This window comes from Lottia gigantea (assembly GCF_000327385.1).
Source record: "Lottia gigantea unplaced genomic scaffold LOTGIsca_23, whole genome shotgun sequence".
Classification (NCBI taxonomy): Eukaryota; Metazoa; Mollusca; class Gastropoda; family Lottiidae; genus Lottia; species Lottia gigantea.
In genome coordinates, this window is record NW_008708645.1 from 506,849 (window position 1) to 521,390 (window position 14,542).

The 14,542-nt window shown below is 32.5% G+C and overlaps 1 protein-coding gene across 1 annotated transcript in view; it reads left to right on the forward strand.

Moving 5' to 3' along the window:
- Positions 1–1,902: 1,902 nt before the first annotated feature.
- LOTGIDRAFT_231818 (hypothetical protein) overlaps positions 1,903–14,542 on the forward strand; it is a gene marked incomplete at its 5' end in the record, with an annotated part of 22,629 nt that continues 9,989 nt past the window's right edge. Inside the window, 4 exons of the mRNA XM_009054904.1 lie at positions 1,903–1,954; positions 3,787–3,893; positions 6,697–6,769; positions 7,229–7,311. Coding sequence (XP_009053152.1) covers positions 1,903–1,954; positions 3,787–3,893; positions 6,697–6,769; positions 7,229–7,311 — 315 coding nt within the window. The remainder of the gene's footprint in view (positions 1,955–3,786; positions 3,894–6,696; positions 6,770–7,228; positions 7,312–14,542) is intronic.

Here is a 14,542-nt window from a genome sequence, read left to right on the forward strand (position 1 = left end):
ATAATCATAGAAAATATAAAAGGGGTTGTTTTCAGTTTGCGATACATACCCCCTAACTTGAACCCTGATCTTCCTTTCTCTAAATCAGATCTGTAACGATGGTCACCACACGAATCTTTAATTTTGGTTGATACCGGACATTTGTTGTATATTGTATATTCATGATGGCCTATCAAAACTTGAGTTTAGAATTAAACATATATAGCTATAAAAAGAAATTGGGGCAAAAACTTTTGTCAACTTTTACATTATTTGTTGTAAGACATTATGGAACAAAGCTGTTATTGTTTGATTTCTGCAGTAGGCAATTCTCTATTACTTCTTTAAAGCCTCAATTTTAGGGTGGTGTCTACAGGGGCTGGGCCTTGGCAATTGAGAATTAAGCCCCAGCAATTGACCCCTCTCACAATCTATTTCAGTTCAACAGAGATTGGTCTTTTTACATTTCCTGAGTATATTCATATTATGTATTTATTCCTCAGTTCCTTTGTGTAATATTGAAAACACATAGATATAATATGAGTGTAGTAGTTAAATGTGCATTATATTTATTTAAGGAATGAATGTGGATCTTGTTATCGTTATGGGGAAATAAAGGCTGGTTTATCATGTGACAAGACAAATGATCCGCTTCGCAACAAGATCCACATTCATTCCTTATATTTACATTGGTTTATCTTTTGTGATAAAATAGCTAAAATGTTCTATTTTTTAATTGTTGTTGAAACCGTTGTTGATTAATTCACCGATATCTGTCAATCAAGTTCACCGACCCGCCCCTAACAATATAGTTCTATAAATAGACAGTCATATTTGGATGATAGAATTATCAAATATTTAATATTCCATTGAAATATTAACAACAATTGTAAATTTAAATAAATTGTAAAATTAGATTAGACTCTAGGTAAAAAAACTTGGGTCAATCCTTGTTTTCATTTTCGATGTGTTCATATGCCTTATTGTCACGTGACAAACTACAGTTATTGGAAAATAAACACCGGTTTGGCTATCTTGTTTATTGAAGGGAGTGATAGTAGAAATGTAAATATTACATCATAAATTTAGCGGCCTATTTTGGAATTTCCCATGGGAGTTTGGAATCTCGACTGAATTTTGAAGTGGTCAGAACTAATTTTTTATGAAGGTTAAGCTTCATACAAAAACAAAAAAATGCATGTTTTGATGGTAATTTTGGAGCCTAAGAATTGTCAGAAATACGTTCTCCTGGCTTCTAGTTCTTCAAAACTTCATGGCTTTCATCCATTGGTTCGAGGAGACGTGTTATGCTCGCCCACCCTCGGACACATAATCTTAGCCTCAGCATCAGCACCAATTCACTATTGTAACGGGGCTCCAACCCAAACAGATGAAGATATTTCCAGTTGAGTGTATAGATGTTCTTTTCCATCAGTAGACCTAAAGGGTTAATCAACTAACACAATGTAAATAAGTTTTATCAACTTTCAGACAATTCTACTTTAATATTTCTTGTGCATTGTCTTTGTAAAAATAATGATGTAATGAAAAATAAAGGATGTTAATAGGTTAGATATTATTGTCAGCACCTAGTATTAGATCAAAACTTATACACAAAAATAAACAGGAAAATGATAATTTAAGTACAAATTTGACTTACAAACTTTGAAAGTTTAAATTGTATTGAATGAAAATGTTTATTCTAATGATGGAGTCACACAAGCAGTGTTGGTCAGAGATTTTTGTTGCCGTTTTAAGTAAAATTTTGTGTGTGCCCATGACAAGATTATCTTATTGCTGACAGGATTTATCATATCAAAAATGTTTGATATTTGTCACTGATTGTTTTTTTGTCAGAGCCTGATCATCAACTGATCAGATTTATTTTCCTTTCAATTGCTGGTTCCGCAAGTGATTATCGACATGGTGGAAAATGACAGACTGGAATTTTTTGTCTTCTTGTGTCCTGCAGCCAGTAGGTGAAACTCTTGTTTGTGTACCCCCACCTTTATAAAATTTATCTGGGCTGATTCTTAAAAAGTGTGAATTTCCCTTTATCTTGATATATAAGTAAACATGTAGAAAGGAAGTTGAACTCTTAACCTGGATTAATTTATTTCCTATACATGTCCTAGATATCATTTTCTAGTCATTATATTTATTGTCCTGGAGTCCATCTGTCCACAATTGCCCCTAAACATCCAATTCTTTACATATTTTGACCAAACTTGGTTTATTGTCACCCAAGGATGAGCCCTACTGAAAATATTCAATATGATTTTTTTGCCCTAGTTCTTGAAACTGCTTGAAATTTTTAGCTCGTAAACACAATTCTTGACTGATATGGACTATTTTGCAAGTGCTTATTATAACCATAAAATATACCTTAAATCAAAAAGTAGAAAAAAATCGATCTAATTAATTGCCACTGTTCTTCAAAATATGTTCAATTATTGCCAAGTAAAAGCTGTGCCGAAAGATGGCCTGGAACTTTGGCCTTGTATATTTGTAATTGATCAAGTCTACATTGTTTATTGAATCTGATTGGTTGTTTATCCACTCCCATGTGGTGTAGGGCAGCATTTAACAAACATAAAGGTTCAGTGTGTATTGAGAATTCAGTTATAGGACCTAATGACCATGTAGAAAATGATACATAGAGGATCTTAAATGAGTGCTTATGTCATGAAAATTATGAAATGAGTTGCCAGATTTACTATTACCCGAGTCCTGGCAGGTGTCAAAGATTTTATTTATCACTTACCTATCAATAAATGCATATTTTCCTTAAATTCCTTGCACTTTGCCTATAAAAAGCCTTCACTTTTTACACCTAACTGCAAAATGTCCTTGAGTGTAACAAAATAGATCTTGGTAAAAACAACCATGTTTTCACTCAATTGAAATTTTTGATCAAAGTTATGTTATTTGGAACAATTTCATGCCCTTTAGCTGCTAACGTAGTCATCAAGAATCCCATGTTGTTTTGTTTACATGGTGCATGAATACATGACCTAATTTGCATAGTTATTAACCTGTGCTACGAGTTTATATCAATTTTATGAACCTGTACCTTAGAACAGAACTGTTGTGTGATAAAATGGAATTAGCTATTTCAATACTAAACAGTCCATAGTTCTTTACCATTGATTGTTACTCATCTGCCAAATGTAATTATTTTATATAAGAATTTGTAAAAATCTATTATTTGTCTACCTAACATCCCAATTTAACATAATTTCAATGCCAACACCTATTAGATAAAATGAATTTGTGGATTGCTTTTTATTCACCCACATGAATTGAGGGGTGTATAATGTTGTCACCCATGTCCGTTTTGCTGTCAGTTCACAATTGCTTGTAAACACTCTAGAAGGGACAATTCTTGACAGATTTTGACAAAACTTGGTGTGAGTGTTTATAATCATCCAAAGATGTACCCTTTTAAAACCCAGAAAATTGAAAAATATTTAGTATGAGTTATTGGCCTTGTTCTTGAAAACGCTTTAAATTTTTAGTTGAAACACTAAAACGTATAATTTTTGCTGGATTTTGATAAAACTTGTTGATATATTCACCCCAAAAAGTTAATGTAAGTTATTGTTAATGTGCTGCAAAATAATTTTATTCAAAATCAAAGCTGCCATTACCTTGCCTGGCAAGTTATCTTTTTTGTTTTGATTCAACAATTATTTATGCATTGCCTTTCTTCACTGTTAAATACAATTTTTAAGTAGTAGATATAGAACGTCTCTTTCAATTTATGTTGAAGTTTTGGTTTTAATTTTCTAAATTTTGTATTTTCAGCTAGTGAAAATGAAGAAGCTAGTGGAGGATGTGCCATCATTTTGACGATTTTGTCCTATTTCTTTGTTATTGTAACTATACCATTCTCATTATGTATTTGTATAAAGGTGGGTACAATTTTTAAACAGCTCAGTTTTGGCATCACCTATATCAAAACCTATTTAAGATACAAATTTCAAATCAAACAATTGAAGGGTAACCTAACTTGAAACTCTATGAAGATTTTTCAAATCGAAGGAACTGAATTGCTCTCTTATTACCAATTTTTCTTCAATCAATATCAGATCTTGACTTGGAAAATTGGACTTTGATGACCTTTAAATTTACTTGATGGAATTTCCTTGCCAGGAAGGTCTTTTGTTTGTATAAACCTTGTTCTTATCAGATATTGAGTTTTTGTACAATCCAATCAAACAGTCTTAGCTAAGTGTGGAGAACATTATCATTATATAACATTTCTCATTCAATTGTTTCAAAGTTGAATATTCAAAAGTAAAATAAATAAAGTGTTTGCTATCCTCATGGTTGGATGTATTAGGTCAGTAAGACTTGTAATTCTGGGGTAGATAAATGTATTTTACCTCCTGATCACTACAAATTTAAAATATCTCAAATATTTGCATGTGTAGCCTACCCACCCATGTTGATGACGATTTTTTACTGATCAACTCTCTATTATATTGGCTATGTGTGGCCCCTTCCTGATCAGACGCTAAAATTGTGATTTAAATTGATGTGATCGGGCAGAAAAATATTCTTGGATGCCCTTAGCATTAGCAAGTCATTTTGTGACTTTACTTGACTTCAGTATATTTTAACTGCTTCAGTTAGGGGGGCCATGGTGCCAAATCATGTAAAATGCATGCTCCACCTTCTTAGATTAGAAAATTTCCTGACCCCCCACTGCGACTAGTATCATCTAAAATCCTAAAGGGCAGCCAAAGTGCTCAGATGGTCCCCAGTCAATAAATACTGCTTCTGTCTAACATAAAGCTTCTCTATGATCTCTGCAGTCAGTTGAATTAATGACAGTGGGTGAGGTCAAATGTTGAGTTAGGATTGGATTAACCCCAATTAATTGACTCAACCCCCATTTCAACCTGAGATTTGACATCCCATTTTGAGTTAGTTACCCGAGGGGTTAACCCCGGGTTCAACTCGGGGTTAACATGGAAATTCGGGATTGAGGCGATTTTTGAGTTGAGTTAACCCGACCTATCGTTTTTCTCCACCAAAATTCGAGCAGAGGAATCAACATGTCAATAATAGAATTCAGCAGCAAATGATATCTGTACTCGATACAACCAGGATGAACAACTCTCGGAGCCCAAAATCAATGTGAATTCCAGTTGGTGTTAGTTAACACCGGAGTGGTTAGCTTGAAGTGCAGGTCAAATCCCGAGTTGAAATCGAGTTGAAAAAGTCAAGTGAAGGTTTCATGATGATTTTTGTGCCATTTATTCAAGTAGTCGGTGCGGAAGAGAGGGGCGAGAATCATGATCGACGTCCAGCAAGCAGTACCGAGCCCCTGAAGAAGCACAAAGTTTGCAAAATTGCGCGAAAAAACACGTGTGAAAAACGAAACTAGAAATGGGAAAATCCAGAGGTAAGTTAACCCCGAGTTAACTCAACTCAACTGGGAAAATTGAGTTAACTACAAGTTAACCGCGTCTCTGGGTTAACCCCGAATTGAGTGGTCAGGTTAACCCCGAGTTGAGTGGTCAGGTTAACCCCGAGTTAACCCTGAGTTAACTCGACTCAATGGTAACTCAACATTTGACCTCACCCACTAGTGGTCTCCATGGTTTAACAGTAACTTATAGATTCTGATTTGTTAATATAATAATATTGATAATGATGATCTGTTAAAATCAGACTGAAACCACTGAATTTTTCAGAAGTCTGTTAGTACTTCAAAAAAAGTACCATATTGGCTTTAAGATAAATATTTATTGCTGACTACTATTGAAACCAGACAGACAATTTCATAATGATAAATATTTCCTTAGCAACCAGAAATAGATCTGTTCAATCTCTACTAGCTAGCTATTTATAAATACTAAGATTATCTATAACTTCTCGCACCTATTTTAAATTTAGATTGTAGATTAATTTACAACATCAACAAAAAAAGTTACTTTGAATTTTGAAGATGGATTCCTACCTCTGAAATGATTTGAAAAATAATGTACATTGTAGATAATTTGAATAGGTGTCTAAAAAGCCAGGAATAAACAAATTTTAATAGAAATGTTGATTTTTTTGTTTTGAACAGAAGAACAATGTAATAATAAGAATTCCAAAATAAAGCTATGGATTTTCAAACTAACTCCTGTAAACTTAAATACTACCTACTAGAATGGACATGAAATTAAAAATCTTAAAGTTATTCAATAAGAGTATATGGGACTTACCTGTTGCCATAACTAAAGAATAGAATTTCTATGTAAGACGATATATCTAAATCTAATCTTATAGATTATATAATTGTAAGTCCACTGATGAACAAAAACTAATTTCGGCTAAGTTTTAAAATTTCAATTTTGTAGTCATTCTTAGAGGTAGTATATCTTTAAAGGGACAATCTGATGTACATGTAGGTAGGAAAACTAATTCAAATTATACACCAAAATTCTAAAGACATGTGTTTCTTACCTTATCTTGTAGATTAAAAAAATCTAAAACATATACATTTAAGCACTTTAGACTCACTATGTTTTTTGGTTGTTGATGGAAAACAAACTGTCCCTTTAAACCATTGATATTTTATGACTTTGCTTTTTGCATCCTGGGCTTATTACAACTACATCAAGTACCATTTCACCAAATGGTTTTAGAAAATACCCCAGTTAAGGGAATGCTGTACACTAATGTTGCTGAAAGTATAAGAAATGTATATTAATATTACAGGTTGTTCAAGAATATGAAAGAGCTGTTATATTTAGACTAGGACGACTAGTCTCAGGAGGGGCCAAGGGACCAGGTATGATTTAGTTGATTATGACTATTTAATTTGAGGTCTACTAAAATTACCGATGTACAACTGGCATCGTATTCATGAAACGATCTTAGTGCTAGGATATCGCAGGGGCTTTTTAACTTTAAGATATCCTAGGGCTAGGATTGTTTCAAGAATATGTGGCCTGATGTTGTGTATCTCTATCAGAGTTTACATAACTAATTATAAACATGTTTATTGAATATTGTCAGGTTGTTGTCAGATTTTTTGATATATTACTAGTTACTATTATGTGGATGTGACAAAGCGCCATTTTTTTTAAAGATGATTTACTGTCAATCTTTTCTTTTATTGAATAATCCACAAAATTAGACTCATGTCTGCATTCTTGATGATGTCAGAATTTGGCATTGATCTTTGAAATCTTTGAAGTCATATTTCACCTTGTGATATACACATTTTTTCTATTCACCTATATTTCAGGTATATTTTTTGTATTGCCATGTATTGAACAATATACAAAATGTGATTTAAGAACTATATCTTTTGATATTCCACCACAAGAGGTAAGTTACCTTTCTTTTTTCACTTATATCCCTTGTTCAATCTGCTTTCATTACACATATCAAGTCTGGCAGCCATCAGAAACCTGGCCAGGATTTTGGGCCTCACCTCGAGGAGACACATAATTTTTAGCCCCTTCCTCAGGAGTTTTCTAGATAAGCCCCTGTATAGCACAATTCAAGTTGAGAAATGAGTGGATTTGTTGATAAGATTGAAAGAAAAAGATACTTCTTGAGTATTGTTTTAAAAGTGATACATTTGTCTCCACTAGGCTACACCCTCGTGGTATACAAGTTTCCATAAGTTTGAATATTGGGATTAGCATCTATAGCTTTCTATATTGACAATATCAAACATTAGAAAATATAGTATGGAAATTTAACAGATTTTCTAAGATTCTGTTAGTGGCTGAGTTGAATTCCCAGAGTGCTTTATTAGTGAGTTGCTAGGCTGTCTTTTGTCATTTCCTGTATGGATGTGAGATGTGATTATTATATCTTAACAAGTTGCTAGCATACATATCTCTTGAGACTTCTACATTTTTACAATCAGTTTGCTACAATGGTGATTAAAATTAGTATTTAAAGAATATTGTTTTCTAAATGACAAAAATCTACACAAGTCAAACAATTCTGTCCAAAGTATGGCAAAAAGAGTTCAAGTTGTTTAATAGTCGACTCCTCCATAGAGAAGTACCATCAGGTGTTTCAGAAAGAGAGAGCATGGTGAACACTACTATGTAAGTCAACATCATGAGATACATTCAGATCAATTTATGGTCGACAAAAGCTGATAAAGCTGCATAATAGGTATCTATGCTGGTTTTGAGGCGTTTTTAATGTCCTTTGATATTGAAGGCTCTGGCACTGTCCAGAACACCTAATGCTATTCAGAAAGTGGATTTGTTAACTCTGTTTTCCTTTTGGTGAGTCTACAGAGATGGAAATGAATAATTGTTATTTATTTCCATTGCTCTTAAATTAAATGAGAAAGTAAAAATTTTGCAGGAAATTTCCAATGTTGATCGGAAAGTAAATACTACTAAAGTGATATCTAGATAATATTGACTAATATAGCACCCATTAACCAGTATAAAATATTATGTAAATATCCATTATTTACTCTATTTCATTGTTCCTGCTGGATTCTGTTTATACTCATTATTGAATTCAATCATTAAATTTCATGAGAGGCAGCTTAGGCCAAGCAGTATAATTTACTGATTTGCGTTAAAGGGACTGTAAAGAGGTTTTTATACACCCACATAAAATGGGGGGTGTATATTGCCGTCACCTCTTTCCGTCGGTCCGTCCTTCCGTCCACAATTGCTCGTAAACACTCTACAAGGCACAATTCTTGACTGGTTTCAACGAAACTTGGTATGGTCGTTTGTAATCACCCAAGGATGAACCCTATTGAAAATCAGGCGAATCGAAAAATATTTACTATGAGTTATTGCCCTTGTTCTTGAAACGCTCTTAATTGATGAAATTTGGTATGAGTGTTCGTTATCACCCAAGGCTAAACCCTATCGAATAATCAGAAAATTGAAAAATTTTTAGTATGAGTTATTGCCCTTGCTCTTGAAAACGCGTTCAATTTTAGCTTTAAACACTCTAGAAGGCATAATTCTTGATGAATTTTGACGAAACTTGGTGTGAGTGTTGGTTATCACCCATGGATAAACCTTTTTGTAAAACAGAGAAATTGAAAATTATTTAGTATGAGTTATTGCCCTTGTTCTTAAAAACGCGTTAAAATTTTAGCTTCTAAACACTCTAGAAGGGAAAATTCTTGACAGATTTTGACGAAACTTGGTTATATTATTCAGTACTGAGCTGAAGATTGAATATTTGTCTTTTAGAGTTCCACAAGCTAAAAATTGAACACATTTTCAAGAACAAGGGCAATAACTCATACTCAATATTATTCAGTATCGCCCTAAAGAGTTCAGAAGAAATGTATTACTGAAGGTTGAATATTTCATACTGGTAATTGTTACTGTACTGCTAAATATTTATGTTAAAAATCAAAGCTGCCAGTGGGCGTATATTACCTTGCCTGGCAAGCTGCTATCTTTTAAATTTTTATGTGTATTGGGACACTGATAACATCAATTTGCACAATTCTAATTTTCAATCAGACAACTGTGGTTCTATTGTGTCCAAACCACACCCCAAACGCCATACTTCCTTGAGACCGTGGTAAGACAAGTGAGAAAAATGTTTTCATAGCTAATTATTGTTGAATCCAAATTGGCCCTACTGTATTGGTAGCAAAATTTCAGCCAATCAAAACAAATCACTCGTCATGACACTTTGTTTGTGAATGCTTACAAAATAAAAGCAGGGTGCCATTTCATATTCTGATGAATTTGGACAATACTGAATTGAGTAAGATTTTCGTTAAAGAATTGAAGCCAAGAGAAAATCAAACCTTACTTAATATTTACTTGAAAAGAATATGTTCTTATCTCTTCAAACGGGCGGTGGCAAAGCGATGTTGTGTTTTGTTTACATTAACTCATTTCTGTTCTACTGATCTGATTGGTCATTTCCACGCCACCAAACGAAGTGTAGCGGGCTTAGTTTAATATGGGTTAATAAGACAATATAAAGACCCATATTCATGATAAATGCTGTGGTTCCTGCAATTCCACTAGTGTTTTATGACATCACAAATCGCCAAAGTGACAAAGCATATTTTGTTCACAGACAGATTCACTAGTTTTGGAATTGATTTGGGTCTTGAACTGTATGTGAATAGAAATGTATGGAAATCAGCTCATTCCTTCGAAAATACCTCAAACTAAGAATTTTAAGGTACAATTGGTCAAACGGATGACGAATTTGACCCATTAATCTTATTTGGTCAATCCAAATAATGTGTAAAATAGTAGTGTATTATTGATTAGTCAATGATTATATAGGTTGATAAAATGGTGTATTATCAACTAGGCTATTTAAATATAATCACACAAACACTATGCTAGACTTTATAATCCACAATAAACTATAATATCAATAATCTTACACAATATCAAGCTTCAATTTATATTGAAAAATTTCATTAGCAATTTATTAGACCAAAGTTTAGTTTTAGCTAATCAAGTTCAATTTTGATTCACATTTCTTAAAAATCTATTCCAGTAGTAAAATACAATTTGATTTGATTTGAAGATCTTCATTATAATCAAAGGACATTATTGGATAGCAAAAGGGGTCATTTTGAATTGCAAATAAAACTTCATACAAAGGTAGGCCTATTGGGTTCAGCTTTAACAGTGTTTTAGGTTTGTAGATACATTGCTCTCAGCTTTGACAGAATTCAAATTTGTAGATACATTGCTCTCAGCTTTGACAGAATTCAAATTTGTAGATACACTGTAAAAAAAATTTCCTTCGATTAACAGAAAAAATTCCGGCAGCTGATTTACCAGAATTTAAATTTTGCCTTCAGTTATATAACAGAATTTCTTGTAAAATATTTGCTTTAAATAACAGAAATATTTTACTACAAAATCTGTTAAATTACAGAATGACTAATAATATTTCCTGTAATTAACAGAAAATAGGAAGGATATTCTGGTAAATCTGCTGCCGGAATTTTTCTAATATTTCCTGTAATTTAACAGAAAAATAGGAAGAATATTCTGGTAAATCTGCTGCCGGAATTTTTCCTTCAAGTTCTGTAAAAAAACAGAATTTTAAAAAGGATATTCTGGTAATAAATCTGTTGCCAGAAATCATTTTCATTTTACTGTAAAATAACAAAACATTTCAACTTTATGTGTTTATTGGTATTATTTGTGCAATGAACATAATCAGAGAAAATGATGTTAACTACACCTTTAATTATACAACTGAAAATGTGGGCGTATAAAAACAATCTCTTGCATAAAAACAAATGATGAACTTGAAATACATACTCATCACTAATGACATCTTTAACACATCTTTTAATGACATTCTCATAACTAATGACATCTTCATAACGTTCTGATTTAACTAATTTGGATTTAACTAATGTCTTTTTTTATTTATGTTGACACTCTTTTCTCCACATTGCCCATATTTTATTAATATTGACAGAACTTCAAGGACCTGTGGTCCACTTCACTTTTTTTAGTGTTCCACATGGTTATAAGACTCCATCATCCAGCACAATACTGTTTATGATGCAACTCTAATCATTATTATAAGGCCTAATTGTTTTTGATGTGCACAGTTAATTGTTGCTCGTTCAAAAGTCAGGTCAAGTCTCATAATGCTCCGTAACTTTTAGCTGGTAAATAATGGCAGAAACTCTAAAGAAAGGGAAAAGGTGACATACCTGAAAAGATAAATTTAAAATGAGAAGAAATTTGTTGTGCTAATGTACTGTAGTAGTGTAGTAATAGTAGGGCACTGGATCTTTTAGTTCGAGAAATCCAGAGTCCAATTTGCCCTCGTTTACAAATTTTGTAATGCCTCGCCTACGTGGTGGGTCCTAACATTGAGTGTAAACGGTTAAGGTTTATTGACAAGAATATTAATGACAAAATTCTCATTCCTTGTATTCTTGTACTCTGGTGCAATCATAACCATAAAAGGCTGAAAAAGCGAGGATGTACAAAAACAGAAAAAGAAATTATAAATTAAAAATAATAAAATAGTAAAGGCATAAGAAAGTGGATGGAACTTAAGAGCATGATGCAATGACACACTTATGTATAGCAGTCATGGGTGGCCGTACAAAATAATTTCTTAACAGCAGGTTGCACAGTTTGACATCAATAAGACATTGCATATGTTATTAATAGTAGGTACAAACATTTTATATAGTGTCACATGTACAAAGTTGGTGGGAAAACTGACTTGAGGGATCTATGCATAATTTGGCGCCATTTTGTCGGGTTTGTTTACATTTTGGTAAAAGTTTTCAGACAGCATGAACAAATATAAAATTGCAATAGAAATTATGGATCCTGTGATATTTCATATCGTTGGAGGTTTTCTTATGTAATCGGGTATAAACTTACATTGCGGTTGGCTAAACCTGAAGAATTAGAGAAATGAATTTGAGGACTTCATTGCCATAAAAACATTATTAATTTTTCTACTCTCTTAGACTGAAGAGTTCTAAACAGAAAGATGACTCTTGACAAGACTGATCTAAGTTTCAGACCACAAATACCACACATGTATAAAGTGATAAAATGGTAACATTACAAATTTATTTAGGCAATAATTGAAATACACTCACCTGTGAATTTGTATTCAGTGATCATTTCCACTCTACCCAAGACCAAGTAAGCTAAGCCTAGTCTAGTTCATCATGTAGGATAAATTTAAGTCATTTTGTCGTTGTCCCCACACGCTTAAAATTTAGTAAAACATTTTGCAGTTTTTTACAAAGGGTGATAATAGAACAGGAATGAGTGATGGAATATCGGGTCAGCATTCCAAGTTCTCCATGCATCTCACCATATTAAATTTAATTTAAGAAATTCACAAAAATCTCTTCGACGTAGCCTTGTTTTGATGTGGGATAAGATGGCGGCGTGACGATAAACTGACCTCGTGTCTTTACCGATGACGTTATACCTACTTTGATTAACAGGTCGAAACTATCATAACGCAAAATCACAGTTTCCGTAAATTAACAGCAATCCTGTTATAATTTTCCGTAAGGAAACATAAAGTTCCTGTCAAAAAAACAGTATGACCACGCATGCGCAGACTTCGCTTATCTACAGACAAGTTTGGAAAAAAATGATAATAACACAGATTTATTGAAATTTACTGACAAATAACGTAATTGTTCTTAAATGACATACGACCAAGATTAATTTACGTAAAATAACATATTTCCTTATTGCGGAACTAACATTCTGTTAATGTAAGAACAAAGTCCGTAAATCAACAGAAAAGTATGTATATCAGCAGAAATTTACGTATATCAACAGAAAATATCAAGTAAATTTCTGTAAAAAAAACGGACTTTTTTTACAGTATACATTGTTCTCAGTTTGACAGAATTCAAATTTGTAGATACATTGCTCTCAGTTTGACAGAATTCAAAGTTTGTAGATACAATTGAGCTCAGTTTGACAGAATTCAAACTTGAGGAACTTTTTGACGAAGTTCAAAATTGTAGATACATTTGGATCACTAGCAATTTAATATATTTTTATGAAATGTTATCAAGTAAAGAGCACGATTTGTGATTGTTAAAATCCAGGTTAACGTGCAGTAACATGATTTTCCAGGATTTACTGCAATGACAGGCTAATGGACATTTATTAACAAAAATAAACAACATGAAATATAGTGCAGTGCCTCTGAGACCTGAAATTACACCTGAAAGGTTTAGACATCAAAAGGAATTTAATGTGAGCCTGTAAAAGCTTTTTAAAATAATATAGCTCATATTTATGAATAAATAAATAATGATATAACAAATAACAACTAGCTGTGTAATGAAAATTGATTTTTGATATCAACACTGACTGTTATCTATTATAGTATGTTTAAAGATGCAGTACAACTGTAGTTTCAAGAACCCAGTTATCTGAATAGAAATTAGTCTTTTAGGGAAACTACATCTTAGAATAAACATAAAATTTTAAACTTGGCCAATAAGAGCATATATTCATCAGTAGATATACCTGGTGTCATAAATAACATAACAGTATCCTTATATAATCCGATACATCCAAAAAACGTCATAAAAATGCAATTAACTATTGAAAAACGCTTAATATTATGAGGTACGATTCGTTGAACAGATGGTAGCATTAGAATATGTTTTACTCTAAATATATTTATGTAATAAAACTAAAAACTCAAATCGACTATTGTTTTTTTTGATATGATAAGCTATAGGTTTTGGATGTAGTGTATTTCTCTTTTCAGTCTTAAAAATTAAATTGACATCAATTTCATGGCAAATGAAAGTTTATTTAGTGTGTCCATCTTGGTGTTTATCGCTAGTGAAAGCTTTCACAGAACAGCTAGACATACAACCTTCTATTTCATACAAAAATTCTTTCATTGCCAATAATTGATTGACACCACAGATTCAGTGGGGATTAGAAATAGAAATACACAAAAACATGTCAATTGTGGCAAATTCTAAACTGGTGATGGAGATTATTTGATGGGGATAATATACTTATTAGGTTCTTATTGTAACACTTTCATTCACATTGAATTTAAAATGAAGCACAAAAGGGGATCATTTGAGTCGACC